General features: G+C 32.1%; 5 protein-coding genes across 11 annotated transcripts in view; 4 read left to right on the top strand and 1 right to left on the bottom strand.

Moving 5' to 3' along the window:
• LOC113403114 (A disintegrin and metalloproteinase with thrombospondin motifs like) overlaps positions 1-1,203 on the top strand; it is a 133,613-nt gene extending 132,410 nt beyond the window's left edge. For 4 of the 6 annotated variants that reach the window (XM_026643555.2, XM_026643558.2, XM_064219046.1 and 1 more), the window contains one exon: positions 78-1,203. Coding sequence is in view for 2 of the 6 variants with exons in the window: in XM_026643559.2 (XP_026499344.2) it covers positions 78-90 (13 nt within the window). In the remaining 4 variants the exon portion in view is untranslated. The remainder of the gene's footprint in view (positions 1-77) is intronic. The other 2 variants (XM_026643556.2, XM_026643560.2) reach the window with 1 other exon arrangement.
• The window catches only part of LOC113403147 (uncharacterized), a 361,159-nt gene that overhangs the window by 159,877 nt on the left and 176,079 nt on the right, over positions 1-25,203 (top strand). The window lies entirely within an intron of this gene.
• LOC113403146 (transmembrane protein 14C) lies at positions 1,198-3,891 on the bottom strand. Its single transcript, XM_026643608.2, has 4 exons — positions 3,740-3,891; positions 3,113-3,160; positions 2,644-2,734; positions 1,198-1,751 (listed from the first exon to the last, which is right to left on the bottom strand). Exons 1-4 carry the CDS (start codon positions 3,813-3,815, stop codon positions 1,631-1,633), a joined length of 336 nt encoding a protein of 111 aa, XP_026499393.1. The 5' UTR covers positions 3,816-3,891; the 3' UTR covers positions 1,198-1,630.
• LOC135194138 (uncharacterized) lies at positions 6,188-7,174 on the top strand. The gene has a single exon (XM_064218999.1). The coding sequence runs from the start codon at positions 6,188-6,190 to the stop codon at positions 7,172-7,174; it is 987 nt and encodes a 328-aa protein (XP_064075069.1).
• Positions 9,752-22,472, top strand: LOC113403135 (glutamate--cysteine ligase regulatory subunit). The gene is made up of 6 exons (XM_026643594.2): positions 9,752-10,260; positions 12,968-13,244; positions 18,599-18,742; positions 19,574-19,690; positions 21,752-21,937; positions 22,238-22,472. The coding sequence occupies exons 1-6, from the start codon at positions 10,165-10,167 to the stop codon at positions 22,396-22,398; spliced, it is 981 nt and encodes a 326-aa protein (XP_026499379.1). The 5' UTR covers positions 9,752-10,164; the 3' UTR covers positions 22,399-22,472.

Here is a 25,203-nt window from a genome sequence, read left to right as displayed (position 1 = left end):
CTATTTTCGTAAACTTATACATTTTTGTTTTTAACTTTTTTTTGTATAAGTTATTTTTTATAATTTTTATGTTTCAGTAGCCGCCATTAGCAAATCGAGCGGGAAAAACAATGAAGACTGCTTGCTGGACTAGAGACTGGTACCGAGGTATCGACTAAGGCCTGGATTGTTAACAAACCAGGCAGTTCGTCTCCAGCCTTTAAATACATTTCAGATTGTGAAACGTGCGCACATACCTTATAAAAATATTACTTCCACAATAAAGACTACAATCTATATAGCTCAAAGCTAGAAAAGTTTTATGTAAATACTCGATTTATTTACAAAATATACTGAATTATAATTTAATTATTTAATATTAATTAACTTAATTTTTTTATCTTCGAAATTTGTTTTATTACTTTGGTAATATTAAATTATACAAGAGGTAATATACAGCGGGTAATAATGGATGTGACGCACGTGCTTGTGTGTATAAGAATGTGTCTGAAGACAATATTAAGTGTCAGACATGTGAGTGATATTACAATGTGATTGTGTTACAATAAATGAACTCTAAGTACACTAGATATAATGTATTATGTATATTACGAACAAAACTGATTCGATAAGAGATTTTATATCTCTACGAAGTTTTGTGTTTAATGTAGATTTTTGTCTTAGTCTATGTTTTTATAAGTGGTTGTAAAAATAGCGTCGTTTTAAGATTACAGAATGAAACTGCCACAAAGTGCCTTTTTAATAATTAATTAAGCCGATAATAAACATAATTCACGTATACACCCAATATTTTTCTCTTATTATGCACTAATATCGAAACTATTGTGGATTTTTAAAATGTCTTCTTTACTTTTGTTTTTTTTTTTTAATACAGCGACTGGTTCGCATTCTTCTAAATATTTAAGTTTATCTTTTTAAGTTACTCTTTCTTACACCTTGTTATTAATATAAGTCTGTTTTTAATATCGAAATTTATTTATGTGACATAGCTCTATAATTTTAAAGTTACCATAGATTAAAAAATTGTAATTAGTATTTGGCAGTTTAGTTTTTAATAGGAATAAACCGTTTACTTCCAATTTTGACGTCACTTGCCTTTTAATAACTATTTATTATATAATGTCAATTATTTATGTATAAACAAATTCGTTTTGTCCTAAATTTCTAAACTTTAAGAAAAAAATATACACGAAGAAATAAAAACATTTTGTTTTATTGCCCACAATAAGGATAACTTAAATATAACAATTCCGACACCATTTTAATTACACATTCAAAATAACAAAAATAAAAACAAAGGATCAACGATACATTAATATGATTTGAAGAAATACATTTTTATCTTAACACACACGGAAAACGTCACTGTCAAACCTATATATTATCATGACTTGACTCATTTACGTATCAAAAGTTAAAATGTAACATAACACATAGTACGGTAACATAAGAAGGCTTAAGATGAATTACCAAAAAAAAAAAAACAACTAGGCTAATTGAATTTCAACCATAAATATTTTACTATTGCTTGAGTTACTGGTAGAAAAAAAGTATATAGTGTTGGCGGGAAATCTTGCGCTTTTTCAATTAAAACATGATACACTAAACAGATTTTCTTGAGCACTAAGTTTTAATTAGACTTCACAGCCATTGGAGAGGCGGTGACATTCTTAACTAGCAGCTTCGCAAACATTCCCACTGATAAGACAAACATGAGACCTGCTGGCATGAACTTTCTGCTATTATAATACCTGAAAGCAAGTTTTATCATTTATTATTACATTATATTTTTTACTGACCAAACTGATAGCATTTCCAGGAGTTATCCATTCCTTTTTTGAATTGAAATATTAGTTGTTCGTTATTGAGAGGTAATACAGATGTACTAACAGAATTCTACTATAATAATATAACCACACATTACCCAAGAAAGGATGAATTGATTTTACAGAAATGAAATTTGATGTTACTAGATTTTTTTTAAGTTTAGTTGAAGTACAGAAAAAATTGTTAAAGGAGAACCAGCTTATATAATATTATATGAGTAGCAATATATATCTTTCAAATATGACTTTAAATCTTATTCCCCCTCAAACACTTGACTGGGCTAAGAAAGAAGTTGTACATTTAAGCTCAACTCAGGTTCAAACCAAGACCCAAAGGTTAAGTAAATAGTCTATGAGTGCCACGTAACTGGATCATCCATGTATCATTAAACTATTGAAACTACAAAAGCTTACCAATTTATTTTTACAGGATAAGTTGGAAGGGCTTTATACAAACCCATCTGGGTATGTACCCACCAACCATCTTGTGCACTAAGGTGTTAAGTTCCTTGTGAACACAACAGTACTAAGTATTGCTGTATGGCAGAAAAATATTTGGTGAATAATTGATACCTGGTAGGTTTGCACCAGCAAGTATAAAGGTCTTATGTTAACTCATTTCTCTTGATATACCTCATTTATTTTTCTGACTTTCTTTCACTAGTTCTTATCAGGTCAAAGTATTTTCTTTTTAGAACTAGTGGTAGTTATTTTTGACAAGTAATAATTAAAGTGTAATGCTTCTATATTAAATAAAGGATTTTTATTTAATTTCATTTGATAATGATTGAAGCTCATTAAATATTACAAATCTCACCTATAGCCCATGAGACCTCCTAGAGATGTAGTTGTCCCCATCATCAGAGTGTAATTTGAAGGATCCTGGCTAAGTTGGTATGCGCCCACACCTTAGAAAAATTAAATTAATCAACTATTTTAATGGTAATTACTGAATTTTATTAAAAAAATACTGTGGTGTAGTAATAGTTTGTAGAACACTTAAATCTAATTATGCATACTGGGTGACAATTTCAATTCCAAAACATGTATGTTTTATTTATATTGTCTGTATTGTGCACTTTATATAAAATAATCATACTAAAAAAGAAAAAACATTGGACATAATGTAAAGTTACAGACAGCAAACCTATCTCCAATGATATACAAGTGGCAGATGTTCATCCAAGACTTGCAAGTTTGTTTGTTTTCTGGCAATACTAAGCATAAGATGAAATATAAATACAAATTAAGCTCTCAAGTTAAGTTGCATTTAGTCTCTTGCTTACCTAATATAGATCCAAAAATAAGCCCAGCTCCGAGTGACGGAATAGATCCTGAAAACCATAATAATAAACTTTAATTATGACAGTATATCAAATAATATTATATACTCATTGAGCAGTCTATCCATATCTCCCTAATTAAAATTTTACTGCTAGGATTTTATGACTTCAAAATATGTTTTTAATTAAAGGGAAACAAAATTTCTATGACATGTATAATTTTAATCATGAATAGTTAAGGCATATTATATTTAATTTTTTCCAAATGGAGAGCCAATACAAAATAATTCATTGTATAAACCACTTTATTATATAATTGCTTGGAAATGATTCACTAAAATACCAAATTGCTATAATCTAATTATTTAAACTTCTACAAATTTATATTAAAAGGTGAAGTTGTACTACTCGCTGCAGAAAATTCTCGAACGATAATCGTGTGAAAAAAATTGTTTCATTTTATCTAATCTTTGAAAAAAAATAATTTAGTTTATTATTATTTAAAAACTTAAAATATTTTAAATTTTAAACTATTTCTTATTTATTAGATTAATAAAAGTAATGTGGAATTAAACCATCACGAAGTTCGAGTACTTTTTAACTTTAATTGTATTGAAAGTAATAATTAACCTGCTTTCGCATAACCCATAACGCCACCAGCGGCAACGGTAGCTGCATAAGCGAAACCTATGATGTCTAGACCCATTTTAATTTATAATAACTAATTAAAAAATATTTATAATTATATAAAATAGAATGAAGAAACAAAACGATCGAATTCCACTACACAATCTATTATCATTGACAAATGACAATTCACAATTGACAATTTGACAGTAAAAATAAACTGCCAGCTCATAAAATAATTAATTCAAATAATATCCATCGATATCAAAAAAATATTTTTGTGTCAAATATTGGTCACTGAATGTTGACCAAAATATTGCGCCTTATAAATTTCTGAAATTTTTTCGTAACTATAAAAAGAAAGTAACGTTTAGACTTTCATAAAGTTGATCTCAATACATTCTGTAAAATTCTAAAATGTAGACATAAAGTATTGATGTGCCTTCCGGAAAACATACAGCATTGCAGTGAAGAAGCAGTCGTATACTTACTTTAATATGTGGTCGATGTTACATTACACGACTTAGTTCACCTGAATGTCACTAGGTGGCGTTAGTTAACCAGCAAGTGCGCGGGAATCGCCGCCATATTCCTTCATAGCGTTGTGTACTTTCGCCAAGTTGGTCGAAATTCGTAAAAAATAATTCTAAAGTGATTCAGTTACAATGAACAATTCATGTATCTGTGAATTTTATAAAAATAAAATAATTAACTAAGTGTTTTCGAAATCGTAACATATTGTATTTTTTCGAACTTTGAGTTGACTTTTCGAGTTGATTTATTTTCTAATTATGGATCGCCCTCCGAATAAAACCGCGGAAGTTAGTGAGTCGCATGTGCCTATTTCGGATGATGTTTGTACCGAAAAAAATGAATGCTGCCAGGATGACGATACCTCGAATTCAAGCAGTTCAAGCGACGATAACGAAAGTGAGGGTACTCCCAGCAAGAAACGCCGGCTGGATCTCCAGGTAACGGTCGATCCGAGAATCGACGCGTTATATGACCAGGTCAGTTTTCTCACAAATTTAATAATGCATCAACAATGTGGGACTGATAGCAACAAATTCAGTAGTTACGTGCACTCAGACCAAGTAAAAAATGCTAGTTCTTTTTTAACCAACTCTTCGGTGCCAGCAAAGATTCTAGAACTCGGAAATTATAAGACAGAGTTTGATGACAAAAAATGCATGAAGCCAGCCGACGGGAATAGGTTAAAACAACTTAAAGAGTTACATAATTTTAACACAATCTTATGGCAACACGTGCGCTATAATAAAGCATTAGCTGAAGTTACTGCATCTCCGGGATTTTGCAACCTTAAAATCAATGATGAATTGTGCTGCCTCAATAAAGGCAAAGACTTTTTGGCCCCTACCGAACTATTTGTTGCGGGACTGACCAATGCTTTGTTATAGCTAAAGGAGTTGTTGCAATCAGGCGTACAAGAAATACTAGATTGGGCTGTTAAAAACCCAAGCGAGCTAAATAGCGACAATTTATTTAATAATATGAGCGCTACGTTTGGTGCATCTTCCACCTCCTATAAAAATCGGAGCGCACACTACAAATCGTTTGTGGCAAGCGAGCGGAATGTGTAGAGATTAGACGTTCACGACTCGTATTAGAAATACCTAATAAAAGTGTACAAACTGCTCTTCATAATATTCCACCCAGCGAAGAATCTTTTTTTGACAAAACAAAACTACTGTCGCTTATTCAGTCCCTTGGAGGGCCACAATAATGGTTGGCACAATCACAAACATTCAAACCAAAAGATAAGTTTGGTCTGAAAAGGAGACTTAATGAATCTTCAAAATCTAAAAGTTACAATTCCACCAAGGCCAATTATTATCAAAGTTCAGATAAGAAACCACTAAACAAGTAAACATACAAAAACAAGACTAAAAACAACAAGCAAACTAAAAACTTTACATTTCGTAACAGAGATAAGAAAAAATTACTATCCTACACAATCATTCAAGGGGAGTCACCAGTTCAAAGACAGATGGCAGGCTTTAGATGCAAATAAATTTATCATGATGACAATCACGGGATCCCGAATACCCCTATTCAGAAAACCCCCTCTTGTTTTGTCTACAAAAATTATAATGGACCAGTATGCAACAAAAACTTCTCCTGCCATGACTCAAATAATTCTCGAACTAGTGGATCAAAATGTTCTTCAAGAAGTCTCCGAGTTTCATCTCAAAACTTTTTCTCCGGATGAAAAGCGATAGATCGATGCGCCCAATATTCGATCTTCGGAAACTAAACAAATATGTAGAAACGAAACACTTTCATTTGATTTCCCATAAAGATGTGCCGAACTTTCTCCAACCTGGAGACTGGATAATAAAGATCGACATTTCGCAGGCTTATTTTCATGTCCCTATGGCAAAATCACACAGACCCTTCCTCAGAATCAGTTATCAGAACCGTATTTACGAGATGACGTGCCTGCCTTTCGGTCTAGCTTCTGCTCCGCACCTTTTCTCTTCCATCACATGCTGGGTCGCGGAGACCCTGCGTGCGAAAGATTGTCGAGTGCTAGTCTATCTAGACGAATTTCTTCTGGTGCAACAAGACCAAACCAAGTTAAGTCTTCAGGCTGCGGAGGCCGTAAGACACTTGGAACTGTTGGGTTGGAAAGTGAATTTCCAGAAATCGGTCCTAACTCCAACACAAGACTTGGAATATCTAGGGATACGATGGCTAACGGCCAAGAACAAAATGGTCTTACCAAATCAGAAAGTAAAATGCATCAACAGCGCCCTAGAACAGATTACGCAAAAGCCACACATGAGTCTACGACAATTACAAACAATTTTGGGGCAGCTGAACTTTGCCAACTTTGTCATTCCACGGGGCAGACTACACTGTCGCAATTTCCAAATATTCTTGCGACGCTTCGACAAGAGACTACCCCGTCAAGTACAACGTATCCCTCAAAATGTTTACCGAGAGATGGTGTGGTGGCGCGGAGCCAATTATCACTCGTTACCGATACACAAAAAACCAGCTACCCACTTCCTGGCAACGGATGCCTCAGACATGGGTTGGGGCGCTCAACTGGATGGAAAAGTGATCTCAGGGAGCTGGTCACTCTACCAAAGGAGGTGGCACAGCAACAAAAAAGAATTATTCGCCGTTTTCGCTGCTATCAAAATGAACTCAAAAATATTAGTAAAGTCACATGTACTGATCCAATCCGACAATCGAACACTGATAGCGTATATCCGGAAAGAAGGCGGAACCAAATCTTTAGCGTTGCCGGAACTGACATTCAAACTTCTCCAACTAGCGGACAAATTCAAAATAACGCTGTCAGCATATTACCTCCCGGGGAGGTACAACATACTTGCGGCCAGATTATCACGAGGAAAACATCTGGCGGAATGGCACCTGATACCCGATGCGACAGCGGAAGTCTTCTAAAAATGGGGGTATCCCGAAATAGATCTGTTCGCGGCAAAAAATACAGCTGTTGTACGAAACTACGTATCAATAGACTGCAAAGATCAATCAGTATGTTATACAGACGCCTTCAGCAGACCTTGGAATTACCGGGTCACCTAGGTTTTTCCACCTCCCAGCCTATTACCCATGATGTTAGCACATCTGAACAACGCCAAGGGAACTTATCTTGTAGTGGCCCCAGACTGGCCTCTGGTGTTTTGGCTACAAGACCTGAAATCGAGGGCATTAGAGCTACCGCACGAGCTACAGAACCTCTCGGAAGTGCTCATAGATGTGACAACATCGCAACCTCCTCCACAAGTGCAAACATTAGCCCTGAAAGTCTGGAAAATTGGGGGTGGGGCGAACAAATAAAAGACTGGGCTGTAGAAGAAAAAGAATTATTAAAACTAAAGCTATAAAGAGAGCACTTATATGGGATCCTCGAATTGTCCTAAATTGGTTATCGGCTAACTCCTCTAAAGACACCTTATTCGACTTGTCACGAAGGACAGCAGCATTTATATTGCTAGCCTCGGGAAGCATAATCCACGATCTGACCCTTTAAAAATTTCTACAGAAAGTTTCCAGGATAACGGAGATAGCATCATTTTAATACCGGCCTTTGGGTCTAAAACGGACACTCACAATTATCGCCAATCCGCATGGAAACTCTCTAAACATGATGATCAAAACATATGTCCCGTCACATTAGTTAGAGCACTCATACAAAGAACACAAATTAGGCGGTTAACTAGCAATATCAATTTAAATAACCTTTTCATCACTGTCAATGGTGATATTACGGCTGCCTCTCGAACTGTAATCGGGAATTGGGTGCGTACAGTTCTTCAGGACAGTAGTATTAGGGGACCTCCGGGAAGCTGTAGGTCAGCGGTAGCTTTCCTGGGGTCGTTACATAATCAATTGATTGATGAGATATTGTCACGTAGAAACTGGAGATCATCCAGCACATTCTTTAATCATTACTGTCGTATAATAGAAACTAAAGTTAGTCATAACTCTTTTTTCAAAACATTTACACCAAATTGATTTTTTATTATTATATATATAACAATAATAATAAACTAATGATAATAATTTCAATGAGTATATTTGTTTGTATAGTAAGTAATGGAAGGAAAACAATATATTATTTCATATATTATAAATTTAATTACCAAATGTCATCGCTCTAATCTCACAAAATTCTACAATACTTTCTTAAGCCAGGATAGTAAAGACAACAATGTTATATTATATACATTTTATATCTTTCAAAGCATTAAAAGACATTAAAATGATTGTTACATTTAAGTTGTTTATAATTTATTAATTTCATTAGTTATCAATTTCATCATAGCGTTGTGCTTAAAAACAATACATATTTCACCAGCAGATAACAAACACGTCTTCACAGCAATGCTGTATGTTTTCCGGAAGGCACATCAATATAACGGTTTTACATAACAATAAAACCGATATTATGTGTCGAGAGGAAAACACACAGCATTGCAGAAAGTACTTCCTGGTGAAGACTATGAAGGAATATGGCGGCGGTTCCCGCGCACTTGCTGGTTAACTAACGCCACCTAGTGACATTCAGGTGAACTAAGTTGTGTAAGGTAACAATCGACCACAGATTAAAGTAAGTATACGACTGCTTCTTCACAGCAATGCTGTATGTTTTCCTCTCGGCACATAATATCGGTTTTATTGTTATGTAAAACCGTTATATTTTATAATATAATTTAAATGAAGGTATAGCTAAATTCTGAATAGCAATTTATTATATTGGGTCCGATTATTTTATTTCGTTTTGTCACGATATCTAGCTTTAAGCTCAAGCCCCAAACAGTAGTGGTAAATATTCAATTATTCTATCAAGAAATTCTCTGTAGCTATCTGAAGTTTGAAAGTTGAAAGATCTTACATTCAGTGGCGGATTTACGCATTATTGAAGTACTTTTAAGTTATTGAATTTTTACTGCTCTTATCCTATTACATTTACGTATTATTATTTACCTCGGTCAATGAAATTATAATGCTTCAAATTTGAAGCTGGCTAAGTTTTTTGAAATTTATATTCGAATAGTATTTTCTTAAATTTCAACAAACTATATATAAATCAATATCAATATAGGATTATACCAATTAAATTATTCAATTATTATTTATAAATCAATTGATCCATTTAAGATGAAAAAAGTACTGTCTACCGCGGAATGTGCAATGAAAAGTAAAAAAACATAGAAACAATTTTTTTGTTTTTGTTTTCGTTATACAGAATTTGTTTTTCATGTTGTCTGAGTTTCTATAAGATAATTAAAGCTACTTACCTGATGATTGATCAAATAAATTTGAGGATATTTTTTTTGTTTTTAATTACACAATTTTGTACATGGTTTATATTAAAGTTGTAGTTTTCGTGTAGAATAGATATGAATATAATTTTATGAGCAATTTAGTAACGATTTTCACGAATGTCTGGGATTTGCATAAGTAATGGTATTTCGGATTTCCTCCTACATGTAACATGACATTGACAGATCTATCAAATAAGTTATGAAGTTCAAAGATAAATTTTATGTTATTTACATTATATCTTCAAACTTTTTTAATTTGGAGTTAACACCCTTTCATCAAACCACTTCAATTATTAGAATCTTTAACTGCTATACGTCATAGATAAGATTCGTACTTGATAATGTAGGCTGTGTAATGTGGACAGCAGCATTTCGTCATCATTAACAATAGTTCGTCATGCCTTTTTTCACGCAGCTGATATGATATTAAAACTAAAAGTATGAGTTTCATTGCTCAAGGCTATACGATTCAGTTTGTCATCATTACTGGTAGCGCGTGAACGCTGTATAGCGAAAGATTAAAATTGAGACGTATATTTTTAGTAGAATAACTTAATTACCGGTAACCTTAACAAAGAAAAATAAAAAACGAAATAAGCCACGATGTTGAAAAGTGCCTCAAAAGTTACGATAAATACAGGAAATGTGTTAAACCTTATTGATATTAAGAAAAAAGCTGGACAAAATGTGACCGAGGAGGTTAGTTTCGTATTTTATTTAATTTAATATTATTATCGTAAAATAAAGTATTGTCATGTTTATCTCTATTTAACACATTACACGATATATTTTTCTTAATGTTATCATGACAGTGATTTGATTGCCTACAGCCAAGTACTTTATACATAAGTCAAATACTAATCTTTATGAGTATCCATCTTATCCTATATATTTTTTTATAATAATAAAAAAAAGGTATTGTTTCAAAATTGTTTGAATTCATATAATAATATTATTTCAAAATGGTTTTGGTTGCTATTAAAAAGTTTTTTTTAATATTATAAAAATAATATTAATTGTAATCTCACAGAAAATGTCTTGGTTGGAAGAGTTTTTATTATTTTTGTGTATGAGATGCCAAAATATATATTTTGCTTATTGTTAATTAATTGATTCTACTCTTGTTGCAAATATTTGATTCAATACAATATTTTACAGTTGTGTAGTAACATTGAGTTTTTTATTGTTTATATTTGGCCTTGACAACTGTTCTAAATTTCAAATGCAATTCAACTACAATGTTATATTATTAATTTTGAAGTTATTCAATCAATTGTTTTTATTTTTCTTATTACAATATAATTAGCTATCATTAAATCTGTTAAATATATGCATTGTGCTGTATAACACCTAATCCTATTTGTTTATTAAATATTTATGCTTTATATATTAAATACAATGAGAATTTAAGGTTAACTTTGCTAAGTAAATAAAAACAAAATTTTAAATGGAAAATAAATTACAGTTTCTAATTTCATGAATATTTAAATAAAATAAAAGTAAGTTTGTCGAATTAGAAGGTTAGTGTTAATGAGTTTTTGAAAATAGTTCTAATATATTTTTCATTTCATTAATGTAGTAGTTAAGTCTCTTACCTACATTTTTCAGCCTATACCTATACATTAATGTAACTAATTCATTTACCAAATTATCAAACCATTTACATAAATATGATTTTTCTCTTACATTTCTAATAATTTTAGTTTCAAATAACTCATTTTGATCTGTCATACAGCTGAATGGAATGTCTATCTTTGTTCATAAAAAAAAATCATGCACATTATTGATTTTATAAATAAGTAATTGCTTTTTTTGCATAGTCATGTTCTATCATGCTAAAATGTCAAACTGCTAAGTATGCAAGCAATAAGGCAATAGAATGATGTCATTATGTTATGTGATAAAATAATGTACTATTGTAACTATTTTCAATATTATCTTTTATGTTAAAAGCTATGTGGTTTTAACAATATTCATTGCTTATGTTTAATAATTATATTTTAACGGAAAAAAATATAGTTTGGAAAATATTTATATGCAACGTTATGTGGAGGGGCAAATGGGTCACTTGAGCATCAAATGTTGTTTTTAATTGACACTTAGCCTTATTTAAGGTAATTTCATGTTGACAATTATGTAGGAGTTGGCATCTCCGACTTGATGGTAATTTATCACCACAGGCCGCTGCTATGCAATGCCTATGCATATAAACTTAATCATTCCTTACATCGCCTACATATGCCACCAACCTTGGCAGCTGAGATGTTAAGGTGATTGTGCCTGTAGTTACACTCGCTCACCCTTCAAACCACAATACAACAAAACTGAGTATCTCTGATTGTTAGTAGATACATTGAAACTATTTAGTTGCATTTGTTTTGAATTCAAAAATGTAAAAATTAATTCTGGTAATGTTTTAAAACGCGTTATTCGAAGCACGAAGGTAACGATGGTGTTTACATAACACTTCTAAGTTAGTTGATACTTGAGTGTGAGAAATGTTTTATTAAGCTTGCTTATCATCAAAGTTACTTAGATTTTTTTTTTTATAATATCTGAATATATGTTTTACATCGAGTCAGAATAATATTTCAATTATATCTTTCCATTTTATAAATTACCAGATCAATAATATATCGCGGATTAGTATTATTAATTGGGATATTTTTTAAAATTAAAAAAGCCGAGATGGCCCAGTGGTTAGAACGCGTGCATCTTAACCGATGATTTCGGGTTCAAACCCAGGCAGGCACCACTGAATTTTCATGTGCTTAATTTGTGTTTATAATTCATCTCGTGCTCGGCGGTGAAGGAAAACATCGTGAGGAAACCTGCATGTGTCTAATTCCAACGAAATTCTGCCACATGTGTATTCCACCAACCCGCATTGGAGCAGCGTGGTGGAATATGCTCCATACCTTCTCCTCAACGGGAGAGGTGGCCTTAGCCCAGCAGTGGGAAATTTACAGGCTGATTATGTTAAAGTTTGACTTTTCAAATCGAATTACGCCTGGCTGCCATGCTTGTGAAGTCATATTTAAAGAAAAAAAACTATTTTATTGTCGAATTTATACGTTTATAAGATTGTGAAAAATGGAAAAAACTTTGTGTGATTACAAGACAAGGTAGAACAACAAGATCTTAATTACAGATCTTTGTTTCAAATCCGTGGTAGCTTTAACCAAATCTTTCGTTAATTCGTACTAAAAGACGTCCGCGCCTTTGTCAAATGTGAGACTTACGGAATATAATTTTACTAATTCAATACTGTTCACATTAAAACGAATGCGCATATGATATTGAATTCTGTTAATATTAAATAATCTACATTATTTACTTGACACCACTAACTACTCTAGATTCGAAATAATTTGGCATTTTTCTAATTAAATAATATTTTTTCCAGTTATCAGAGAGCATCAAACTAACGTTATCAGAATGGGGTAATAAAAACGGTTATCCTGTTCAAAATGGCACAACGCACGCGGATTCCTCTCAGGCTTCAGATTATATGGTCGTATCTACATCGAAGAACACTAAAGAGGCGCTTGTTAACATAACAAGGCCCCATGATGACGTACACAACAAAATGGCGGAAGAGGAACGGAAAAATCTAAAGATTGGTGTCAAAATATTTATAAATGAAGACAGTACGACGGCGTTAACGGAATGCATGGAAAATGGTTAGTAAAATAAAAATATTTTATTTCATATACCTTCAAGGAATTTAGAAAAATCATGCGAAACTTTTGTTTATTTCCATGTTATTAATGGACTAGATTTAGACATAGCACCTTTTTGTTCCTATATCTTCAAATCAGCTTATAATATTACGATCTATTACGGAAAGATAACACTGATAGACAAAAATGACCTTAATGAAAGTTAAATTAATTTGAATGGCATATTTTGTATCTACAACTAGCCTGTTAATAACCTGCATTTTTAAAAAGTTTGACTTTTATTCAGGATTTTTGGGAATATTTAGCTTCAGGTACATCTCTTGAGTGTCCAACAGTAATCAGCCAACATGTTCGGACTCCACTTGCCTTGGTACCGTTTTCCATGTTGGATATATCCTGATGGAATCGCTCGCCGTGTTCATCGCTAACGGCTCCCAAATTTTGAGGAAAAAAATCCAAATGAGAGTGTAAGCAGTGTATCTTGAGCGACATATTGCGTCCCATATTCTTGTAAGCTGATAAGAGGCTGTTGACCAACTCTTCATAGTTTTCGGCCTTGTGGTTTCCAAGAAAATTACAAACAATATTTCGAAAACATGTCCATGCTGATTTTTCGATCGGATTAAGTTTTTGTTCAAATTCTTTATCAGACAGTAGATCTCTAATTTGTGGTCCTACAAATATTCCCTCTTTTATTTTAGCATCGCTGATTTTTGGGAATTTCTGTTTCAAGTAACAAAAACCATCTCCAATTCTGTCCATAGCTTTGACGAAGTTTTTTATAAGTCCGAGTTTGATGTGCAAGAAGGAGGTAGCAATACATCTTCAGGGATAGGTCTTTGAGCAGATTTTAAATTCGGATAGTTCACTGTGTGTCTAGATTTGTGATTAATACCTTTGATAGAAGTTTGGCAGAAATAACAATCTGATACATGGTCTTTCTGTTCAGACCATATCATTGGAACTGCAAACGGCATATGACGAGATCCTTTAGCCCATGATGTTAATAAACTAACACACTGTGCACAACAAACAGTAGGAGTCTAGGTTTTGTCCAAATTCCGCACCGGAAAGCCAAAATAATTAAAATAACAGTTTTTAACTAATGGTGTCAAATTACGACGTTGACTTTTAATAGTAAGTTGACCGCAAATGTAACAAAAGTTATCGGGATGGTTTACACACACCCTGGGCATCTTATTACGATGCACAGAAACGACAATCACAAAGAAAACCGTTTTAATTTCAATAATTTAATATTAATTTATCGGAAACATACGTCGGTAAGCAAAATTCGCGTAATCAATTTAGTTTATGTTTAACGAAAACTGAAGGTGATTGAACAAAACTAAGTATGAGGTTTATATGCGGGTAGGTTAACTACTGTTTACCAGTGTAATCAGCGCAGATAATCTATACCCCATTCCAAACGAAGGAGATACACAAACCTTAGATTTACAAACATCTGCGCGAATTAATAATAACTATGCTAAACTAGTTGCCACGCCTGGTTTCGCTAGATATTAGGCATAAAAAATAGCCTATGTTCTTAATAGGAGTTCATACCAAATATTATCAAACTTTTTTCATTGGTTTGGACGTGATGGAATAACTTAAAGACAAACAGACAGAGTTACTATCGCATTTTTTAATATTAGTATTGAATATGCACTACTAAAAGTACAACACTAATAAAACTTGATTTATAATGTAACATTATTTCACTTAAATATAATATCCATTGTAATTTTATTTTTGATTACAGTAGCAACTTCGCGGTCGTACGCCATTTTTTCACAAATCCACAATAAATACTATAGATGCGTCTACTGCGTATACTGCGTCAGTTTAATGTTTAGTTTAATGTTAAATTTGTTTATTTGTATTTACTCTTCATATATAGTAGGAATAGGCTTTACAATTGTTCTACTATTTCCAGTAGAATGATAGTCAATTTAACTAACCGTCTGAGTCGAGTCATCTCGTTTAAACATTACAACTAGCTTTAAACTTAATGTAATACTAACAAGACAATTCAAAAATGCTCATAAGATCTATTCTAGTAAAGTAATTTACGCTCTTTTTGAAATGCGGAAAGTGAGGAACAAGCCTGGTTTTCTTGGAACATTCTGGTTTCTTGTTCATGTAATAATATTTACTAAGAGACAATCCGGTTATGGCGTTATTCACGTGAATGTATATCCTCGCCAACGTCATATTAAATTGGCGTTTTTTCAGTTTAGAATCGCATCAGCCAATCGGTTTGTGAATTCTAATTATTGTCTAAAGTTTTGGGTCTCGTCAACCAATCGGATTGTGAATTGACATTTTTGACTAAAATTTTCGGTTTCCTCAACCAATCATATTCAGATTGGCGTTTTTAATTAAAACATTGGACAAGTAATCAGATTCAAAAGTAAACAACGTCCAATAGTAAATTACCTTACAATGTAATTTATTACATATAAAGATTTACAAGATGCAAGATTCAATCCAAACGAAGTTTCCTGATAATAATTGATAACGCTATTCATAATGAGGGTTTCTATTAATAACACAGTTGATTCTCTTTTTCATTTTGTAATAAGACATATACTAATAAGACATATTATTACAATCAATTATGTATATTTTTGTATAAAAATGAAGTAAATTTATACAATTATTAATGTAATGATATATGTATTATACGTCTGTACATGCATCATACCTACATACATACATACATACATACATACAAGTAAGATATTTACATATATACATTATTTAGGTAGCGTGTAGCGTGATTTTGTATTTCAAAGGACTTCATATTGAATGATTTATAATGGTGTATTATGTTAAAGCAAAACGATTTTTTCATATCAACTTAGTTGATACTGAGATTATCGCGTTAAAAACTTGATTTTTAGGGTTGCGTACCCAAAGGATAAAACGGACCCTATCACTCAGACTCCGCTATCCGTCCCTTCGTCTGTTCGTCTGTCACCAGGCTATTGTCGTTTTTATAGATAATGGTATGGAATTATTCGTGCGTGAGTTCTACTCGCACTTGGCCGGTTTTTTTAATATGCTAATATAACAAGATTTTATATTATATAAGTACTTGTACTTTGTAGTGTCACCCGCTTTAAATTTTGACTATTCACGTGACAAGCGTGACACTCACGTTTTTGTCTGTAATAAAATAAATTGGCTCTTGAAGATAAATATGTACGCGATACACACATGGGACTAATGTTTCACGTTGTGCGAAGTCAGGGTGACAAGGTATCTTTTATCAATATAAATAAATATGTATGTTTGTGTTTGAGAGGATAATTTAATGGATCCTGTGTACAACCGCAGAGGTTCTTAGTAAAAGAAATTCCGCATTGAGTCATTGTGGGTCAAATTTATTAAATACGTGTGAGGTCACGTGAACGTCATCTGAACTAATTTGCCAGTTGATTATATTTGAGACATTAGAGGTTATCTCTCGATTATATTAATTTTACATTTTTTTTTGGCGACTTATCAAATATACGAAATATGATTTTGAGAAAAAATACTTATGTATATATGAAATTTTATGATTTCTGAAGTTTTTCAATTTGACGTACACGATTTCGTGACCCGTTTGACCGTTTCGAACCGCGCCTCTTGACATAACTACACAAGGGAACGCCTCCCTAACCCGCCAATTAAGTGTTAACTTGCTCGGAACAGAGAACTTCAAACCTTACAATTCAATCTCATATACTCATGAAATAAGGAAACCCTATCAACCTGACGATCTCAAAATTGACGATCCATTTACTACTTTTTTTGTTATTATTTTCATGTCATTAAAACTCTTTTCAATTAATCCAAAGAAGTATAACTTCTAACGCGTTTACATAAGTTCGCGCACCTTTTCCAGCGTCATTATATCCATGTGTGCAAAGCCAGAGCGTCCAGCTTTTAATAAATAACAATGTATATTCGTACTTCCTATTCCAATGGAAGTTGGAAAAAAGGTGAAACTTTACATTTAAGTATTTCATGCGATTTGCTAATATAATAAATAATAACTCAGCAATGTTTTTACACTAGTGAGAGTTTACGATAAATATATCTTTATATATAATACAACACTATTGCCCTTAACTACTTATTACCACTTTAATTTTACTTCCAAAATTATTATTATTCCGATAACAGTTACGTCGACGTTAAAAACGCCATTCTTCCGTAATATGGATTTACGTGAATATCATAGATTAATCAAGCTCTCGACCAATGAAATCGCGTCAAATTTTATTTAGGTTTTTCCTGTGATGGTTGGAATAGAGTATATATTTTTACTCTTTGCGTGGTTAAGCCATTCAATCAATTGCGATGAAATAAAAAAGCCTAACAAACACAATATTCCTTTTTTATATGTTTGTTCTTTAATATAAACGCTTTATGTAGAATCTTATGGTGCCCGTGCGAGGCCGGGACCGGTAACTAGTATTGAATACACGACGTGTAACTTAATTGCGGAACTAATGATCTTATCATCTTATATATATATAGTCTTGATGGTCGAGTGATAAGATAGTACACGGAATAATAATTAAATTAATATACATAATTGTCATTTCCTAAGAAACTGAAGAAAAATTAGAAAAAAAAATGTCAATGGCACTTTTCAACGTACTTAACTTTATCTGTTAGTGTTTTAGTGGATCAAATCTTCTGTCGTGTTCTCGTCACTGATTCTTAAGTCAGATTTCACCCCATCAATCGAAAATTTTGCTCCAACTCTTTGTGCTTGCGATAATCAAATATATTAGTAAATTCCAACGGTAGGTTGAGCAAAAATAAACAAACCTTAAATTAATACAGTATTCCATACAATTTTCTAATAATTCTGATAAATACATAAACAGTTATTTGTTAACATATCTTTATTTATAATACGACACTGTTCTAATAAACTACTCATATCCACTTTAACTTCCGATAACAACTTCGACCTCATTCAAAACGCATCATTTTTATCAGAATTCCATGATAAATACCATAGATTATTATGACCTTGACCATTGGCTGTCGTGTTATTTCTAGGTCGAAGTTTTTATTCACTACTGCCATTGGCATCGATTATTCTAGAAATAAGACGTACACAGACTTTTTAAAATGAATATACGAATAACATAATTCATACATTACATCATATTATGTAACTCATCGAGGACTTAAGGTGACCATTTACCATCAGCTGGCCTGATCTGGTAGTACCATTTATTTGCTGGGCCTCTCAATTAAACTTTAACTTACTTTAAATATAAAAAGGTAGTATAATATATATATATATTAAAAATATAATAATAATTATATATTTTTTTCAGTATTCACTGCTCTACATACGGAACACATAGAAAATGTAATATTAGCTTATAATCCGGATGTGCCGACCCGTGTCGAAGCCAGGGATGAGAACACCAAGAGCACATTTACAAAAGCATCCCCTATATCGTTGGGTAGTAATGTTGGTAAGTATTTAACCGTCAGACTGATAAAAATTTACTACTCTACTACAACCCGTTTTGTACTACTAATTACAATAATAAACTACCAACTACCATTTCGAATGAGCCAACGTGGTTTAGTGAAAATAATGCGTATGTGTCTAAGACTGATGAAATCCTGTCACAAGTATTGGTCTGCGTTACATATAAGTTTATAATCAATTTCTTAAAAGGAAGGTTATTTTAAACGCCGCTTTCCCATTTTAGTAGCGCCTTAAGATCCCCTATCCTAATTAACCGAACCCCTTTTTTAATGCTTCAAAACGCTTAGTGATTTTATTAAAATAAACGCAACCGACCTATATCGTAAGAGACACCAAACCCTCGAATATTTAATTTGTAATTATAGAAGAGGGCTATGATATGATGATATGATATCTACGTACTTCATACTGGCAGCCTTTACATACTGCAAAGTTCTGGTTTGAACCCAGATGGTTTGCGTATTATGACCCCCCCCCCAAATTTGCATTCCCGGCGCTAATCATGCCTACACTTCACTCCCTACCATCCTCTCCATATTCGTGATCATCCCCACTCCCTCGAGCAACTCAAACATTTAAGTTGATAGTGTAGATTCACCTCCATACAGTTACAAATAATGTCACTGTTACCTTCTGATAGAAAGGTAGTAATCTCTACCATTGAATCTCGCTAGGCTATCCTTTGCACGGTAGAGACCTGGCTACCCCATAACTGTTTGTAATTTCAAATCGCCTTTCGTACCCTATTCTTCCAGAATTGGAATTAATGTTATTTTACTTTCTGACGCTATCTTTTTTTTTATTTATTTAGGTCGCGTATCTAGTACAGAAATAGAGGCCGACAGTGAAGCAGATGCAAGAAAATGCGAAGCTATTCTCCCCGGTATCAAAGTATTATGGGCGGTACTCGAAGATTACGTAAAAGACGGTACGTGTAACAAATACTTTTTTTAATCTGTTTGTCCTTTAATATATACCATATTAGGAACGATATAATGTCACGTTCTCGGACTCTTTAACAATAGTTAAAATAACACACAGATTGAGTTTTGGACACATTCCGACACAGTGAGCCAGTGGACAGAGTGAGCGAAATGAAATGATTTATTAATAAATGAGCTAAATTTAACATGAAGGATGAGGAAGGATGGGTATGTTTCAAAGCATCCTACCCTCTCCTGCATCGGAAAAGGCTAAGGTTTACAACTTGTGCATTAAGCAACTTAAGTATACTCTGTTCCAATGGGAATAGGAGAAAAGATAAATAAACAACTGTGACCTTGAATTGACATGACATTAGTTACACTAGTGAGGTGATAATTATTGATCGAATGGGTAAAGAATGCTAAGGAACGATATATTTTATTGGTTTTACGTAATTTTTTAAATAAATTTTATATAAATTGCAAGAAAGGTACATATTAAAATTTTTAGATAGCAGCATTTTTAGGCTTAAATAAAAATTAGGTCGTTAGTTTTGATTTATATCGTGGTATTTCGCAAATAGCCTTATTAACTTATAAAGAGGTACGCATTAATAAAAAGCAACATTGTATGTTTCAATAATGAAGCGGCATTTTCAAGACATGGCGTGTTGTATAATACTAAGGTTTTGAATAAATAAATTTTTATATATCTTTCAAAGAAAATCTTACTTATCTTACTGTATCTTATATCTAAAACGACTTTAACCTTGAAATACATTTCTTAGCATTATATTTTTTGAAAAAAAACTATAGGACTGGCATATTTTTTGTAAAGTTTTTAGTGTAAAAACTCCTTAAATAAAAATGTATAAATTAAAAAAAAAAAAACAAAAAGTCTATTATAAGTAAATAAAGATTATATAAGCGAACTTGAATGATTTTGAATAACCACAAACAACGTTACTAAATGAACACCAAAGAAATTATTAAATATCGGAGTATTTCATGCAAGCTAATAGATATAAGATTTACACATTTAATATCATTTTACTTTTATGAGATATATTAAATTTTTGTTAATTTTAATGCAATTTAAAATTAAATTAAATTTAAATTAATTTATCTTACTTGGTAGTAGTACCACCCATCATATATTTTACAGCCAAGCAGCAATACCTAGTATTGTCGTGTTCCGGTTTGAAGGGCGAGTGAGCCAGTGTAACAACAGGCACAAGTGACATAACATCTCATTTAGTACGTATAGACAATGTTGTGGGTAAAAATAAATCATACGGCACCAATGTCAATGGGATGTGATGACCAATTACCATCAGGTCCATTTGTCCGTCCGTCTATAAACCACACAAAAAAAAGTATATTTTCCCATTCCATATAGATACGAAGATACTCTAACTAGGCAAGTTTCATTTCAATTAGTTTTGCACTTCTTGTGACACATCGTAAAACACAAATCGTTTTTTTTTTTTTTTATGGCTTTGATTGGCGGACGAGCATATGGGCCACCTGATGGTAAGTGGTCACCACCGCCCATAGACAAAGGCGCTGTAAGAAATATTAACCATTCCTTACATCACCTATGCGCCACCAACATTGGGATGTTATGTCCCTTGTGCCTGTGATTACACTGGCTCACTCACTCTTCTAACCGGAACACAACAATACAGAGTACTGTTATTTGGCGGTAGAATATCTGATGAGTGGGTGGTACCTACCCAGACGGGCTTGCACAAAGCCCTACCACCAAGTAAAATCGTGCAATGTATAATGCTACCTTAGATTATTTAGATGTCTATATAGGGTGTCGGGCAACTAAAACAAACGAGACAACTTTATTATCTTGGTGTGCGTGACATCGACGCTTGACACTCACTGACGTCATGCTACTTTACTGGTGTGCGTGCACGGTGTGGTCAACTGTTGCCAATATTTTTTTCGACCCGTTCTCAGCTTAGACAATCTATATATAGATATATAAATAGTCAGGGAATACTAATAAGATAACATTCCGTAAAAATATAAGTAATAAATATTTTTGTTTTCAGGACGGGTACAGCAGCTCGGCGTAGCTGACGTCGGTGGCGGTTGCCTCCGCAAACTTCATGCTTGGGCTCGCGTTAAACCCACAATTGCACAAATCAACCTCGCCTCGTGCTGCGTGGTTCCCCCCTCCCTGCACGCCTTCTGCAGGGCGAATGACGTCCAACTACTCACACACGCCGATCCACCTGGTGAGATAATTTTCTATCTTGCTCATTGATTAAGTTGTCTGAAAAACGAGAAAGGTCTTAAAGCTAAGATGCGTGAAAAAATATCGCCTTATTTAAGGAGCGAAGGTAAGACGTAAGGACGTAAAAAAAGCAATTGTATCTCGCTCATTCACGAAGTTCCAGAGTGGTAATCAGACAAAAAATCAATTAGGTATAATTCAGAAAGGACTTAAATTGATTGGAGCGAGCCCAGTAATTGTTTTAATTGTTCTTAAGTTTTCGCATATGTAGACGCTATGTATAATTTTTTTTTTGTTTTAGATCTCCTATCACTGGCAGCACTAAAAACACTCTCCGATGCAGGAATCGGTTGCAATAATTTAGATTGGTGTGCGAGATACCAAGTACATATAAAATGCAGAGGCGTCCTGGCCCTTAAAGGCTACGTGTGTAAAGCAACACTACAAAATAAAAATAAATAAAATTAAACCAATATTAAATAATTATAAAAATATTTATATTTGTTGTATGAATAAATTATTGAATTTAAACGTGATATCTGTATTAAGAACGTTTATTTTATCAAATTTAGACATGCTGTCATAGTATTGCCATATATAAAAAAATTATCTCGTATTTGAGAAAATTCGTAATGGCATGGGATAAAAATAAAAATGAATCACAAAAATTAATCAATCCATTACATATAATAAGTTCTGCATAAAATTTGAGTTATTTTTGTATTGGCATAAAAAATAAATATCGTGTCGCAGGAATAAATTACCTTCATTTTAATTAGTGTTATATAAAAATGTGTTTAAAAAATATGGCACTAATAATTTTATATGTTGCCAGTGAAAAAAAAAACTGTTCAAAACAGTATAACTATTAACATTTGTTTTATTAATTTTAATTAACAAAACTTGTTAATATTATTTTCTAAATTTTTGAATTGTCATGAACACCAGTAAATTATTATTATTATATTAGGATTTCATTACATGATTCAGGTATTTGAAGGTTTGGTTAAGATTTAGTTAAATGTTGATAGATATTATATAATAACATATATTTGAATTATTATAATTATTAATACAATGATAGTTATTGTACATGTAAACGGGACAAATAGTCCCGTTTACATGTACATCTATTTTGAGGGTATTTGTGCAAACTAATTTTACATGTCCGGTATGGACACTATTCGAACGGATAACGCAAGTTTATTTTATAAATTTGCAATTAATTCCATTATAATTGATAATTGGTAATATATGAAAAAATCTATTTTAATTCCATACAAAAATAAAATTAATAAAATCGATTTAAAATGTGTTCGATAATCGGTGATTTCACTTAGATATATTGATGATATTGTTGGACATAAAAGAATCGTAATTAGTTACTTTTGTATTTATTATTTCCTTTTGAAGTTAATTATATAGGATTTTATTTTATATCACTTGTTCGTATCTGTCGACACTGAAAAAAAATATCTCAAACCAGTCACAAACGATAGTGCTTACATTTTCAGCTTAATCCAATCACATGAGTATTTCACACAAATAAACAACTACGTCACTGAATTGACGTGTTGTCATTGGTCGAAATCTTGAATAAAGTTTGATATTGTCTAAGAACTCGTAAGAAAATTACGTTTTGAATATCGGCAAAGTTATCAGAAGATTGGAAGCAAAATATAGTGGATATAACTGTTTTAAAGTAGTTAAGTGGATTATTAGTGCAATTATAGCAGAGCTATTAACGAATCGCATACAATACATATTCCATGTATGTAAATCTAAGGTTTGTTTATCTTTACGCCTCATATTGGAATATACTATAGTATATTAAATTTATTTACTTTAGTATACATATATGTTATATCTTTTAATATGTATCGTTTTGCAATAATTAAACCTACTACAGTATTTATACGATTTGTATGTATTTAGTACTAAGAGTATGTAAATAATACTTTGACGGTCTTTATTGGCAATTATTTTTAGGTTATCAATTTAAAAATAGAATGGCTTTTATTATTTACAGTTATTTGTATTTTGTGTTTGGAATGTGACTTAGATATTTTATTGAATTTGTTTTTTATTTTAGCTAACTTGTGACTTTTTCCAGTGTATTGAAGAATGAACTTACTAATTTAATGATATATTACATTCCTAAAGATAAAATGTATTGTATTCTAAAGAAGGTCGTTGACACATATTTATTGATTCAATTTAAATTAGAACGTAAACAACAAAATAGTCATTGTATTCTAGAACGAATGTAAGATTACGGACATACTCGGATTTTTTCTTTAAATTACGCTAAATAGTATTGTCTATATCAAATACTAATTTACCGAAATTATAACAATTCATAGTGCGCTTAATAATTGAACATTTCAATCAAGATACTAGAATCATAGACAAGCTTCAACCTGTCAAAAGAAGAATTTCGTCGGTTCGTCGTTAGATTTTCTGCTGTTTGCGTTTGAATATTTAACAGTGTGCTTTCTTGCTGCTATCTAGTGAGCCTCATGGTACTGACTTTAAGTTATTGTCTTTTTTCTTGTCAAATGTCAATTTATATACTGACTACTGGACGCTTTTTAAATGTCAAATATTCATTTAAGTTTTGACGAAAAGGCAAAGGCAAAATTTATTATGAAAATGTTTGATAATATATATTTTTTTAATATTTATTATTTGATTTGTATTTCACCAGTATCACTTATACATTGTATTTTTTTTTTTAATTTTTCATCATATGTTAACAAATAAAAACCAATAATCTAAGAATTGAATTGAATTTAAATTGCGGACTTATCTTTAACTTAACTCATTTTAGTTTTAAGTAACTTAATTTGTTTTATTAAGTAAATAAACAGCCTGTCATACTTAATAAAATTACTTAGCAACTGACTATTACTCACAAAAACAAATATTTCTGTAAGATAGAAATAAACAGTGTTGAAAACGGTTTTTGTATTTTATTGTCCTAATAATATTGTGAATATGGTTAACACGATCAGATTTATTATACCACTTTAAGGGGTTGGCTACACGTTTTGTTTTTTTTTTTGTAGGCATATGACAAATGTTAGTAAATGAACCGCTTCATTTAATCAAACTGAATCGATTTGAACTTAAATTGAAGCAACAAAGATCGAACAATTTAACCTTTTTGTTATATTGTTGTGAATTTAATTTTTGTTGAGCAAGGTTTTTTTTTCTTGAATTGGTTTAGTATAATGGCATTTCACTTCACATTGCGCATATATATGT

The sequence above is a fragment of the Vanessa tameamea genome, chromosome 25 (genome assembly GCF_037043105.1).
Source record: "Vanessa tameamea isolate UH-Manoa-2023 chromosome 25, ilVanTame1 primary haplotype, whole genome shotgun sequence".
Classification (NCBI taxonomy): Eukaryota; Metazoa; Arthropoda; class Insecta; order Lepidoptera; family Nymphalidae; genus Vanessa; species Vanessa tameamea.
This window is presented reverse-complemented; position numbering and strand designations above follow the sequence as displayed.

What these genes read in the sequence shown, in the direction of transcription:
- LOC113403146 (XM_026643608.2), bottom strand. Translation starts at nt 3,815, where the DNA reads ATGGGTCTAGACATCATAGGTTTCGCTTATGCAGCTACCGTTGCCGCT. An exon ending in TATGGGTTATGCGAAAGCAG is followed by an intron (nt 3,161 to 3,739) that starts GTTAATTATTAC and finishes TATGGTTTTCAG; the next exon opens with GATCTATTCCGTCACTCGGA. An exon ending in GGAGGTCTCATGGGCTATAG is followed by an intron (nt 1,752 to 2,643) that starts GTGAGATTTGTA and finishes ACTTGCTTTCAG; the next exon opens with GTATTATAATAGCAGAAAGT.
- LOC113403135 (XM_026643594.2), top strand. Translation starts at nt 10,165, where the DNA reads ATGTTGAAAAGTGCCTCAAAAGTTACGATAAATACAGGAAATGTGTTA. An exon ending in AACGGAATGCATGGAAAATG is followed by an intron (nt 13,245 to 18,598) that starts GTTAGTAAAATA and finishes TATTTTTTTCAG; the next exon opens with TATTCACTGCTCTACATACG. An exon ending in CGAAGATTACGTAAAAGACG is followed by an intron (nt 19,691 to 21,751) that starts GTACGTGTAACA and finishes TTTTGTTTTCAG; the next exon opens with GACGGGTACAGCAGCTCGGC.
- LOC135194138 (XM_064218999.1), top strand. Translation starts at nt 6,188, where the DNA reads ATGACGTGCCTGCCTTTCGGTCTAGCTTCTGCTCCGCACCTTTTCTCT.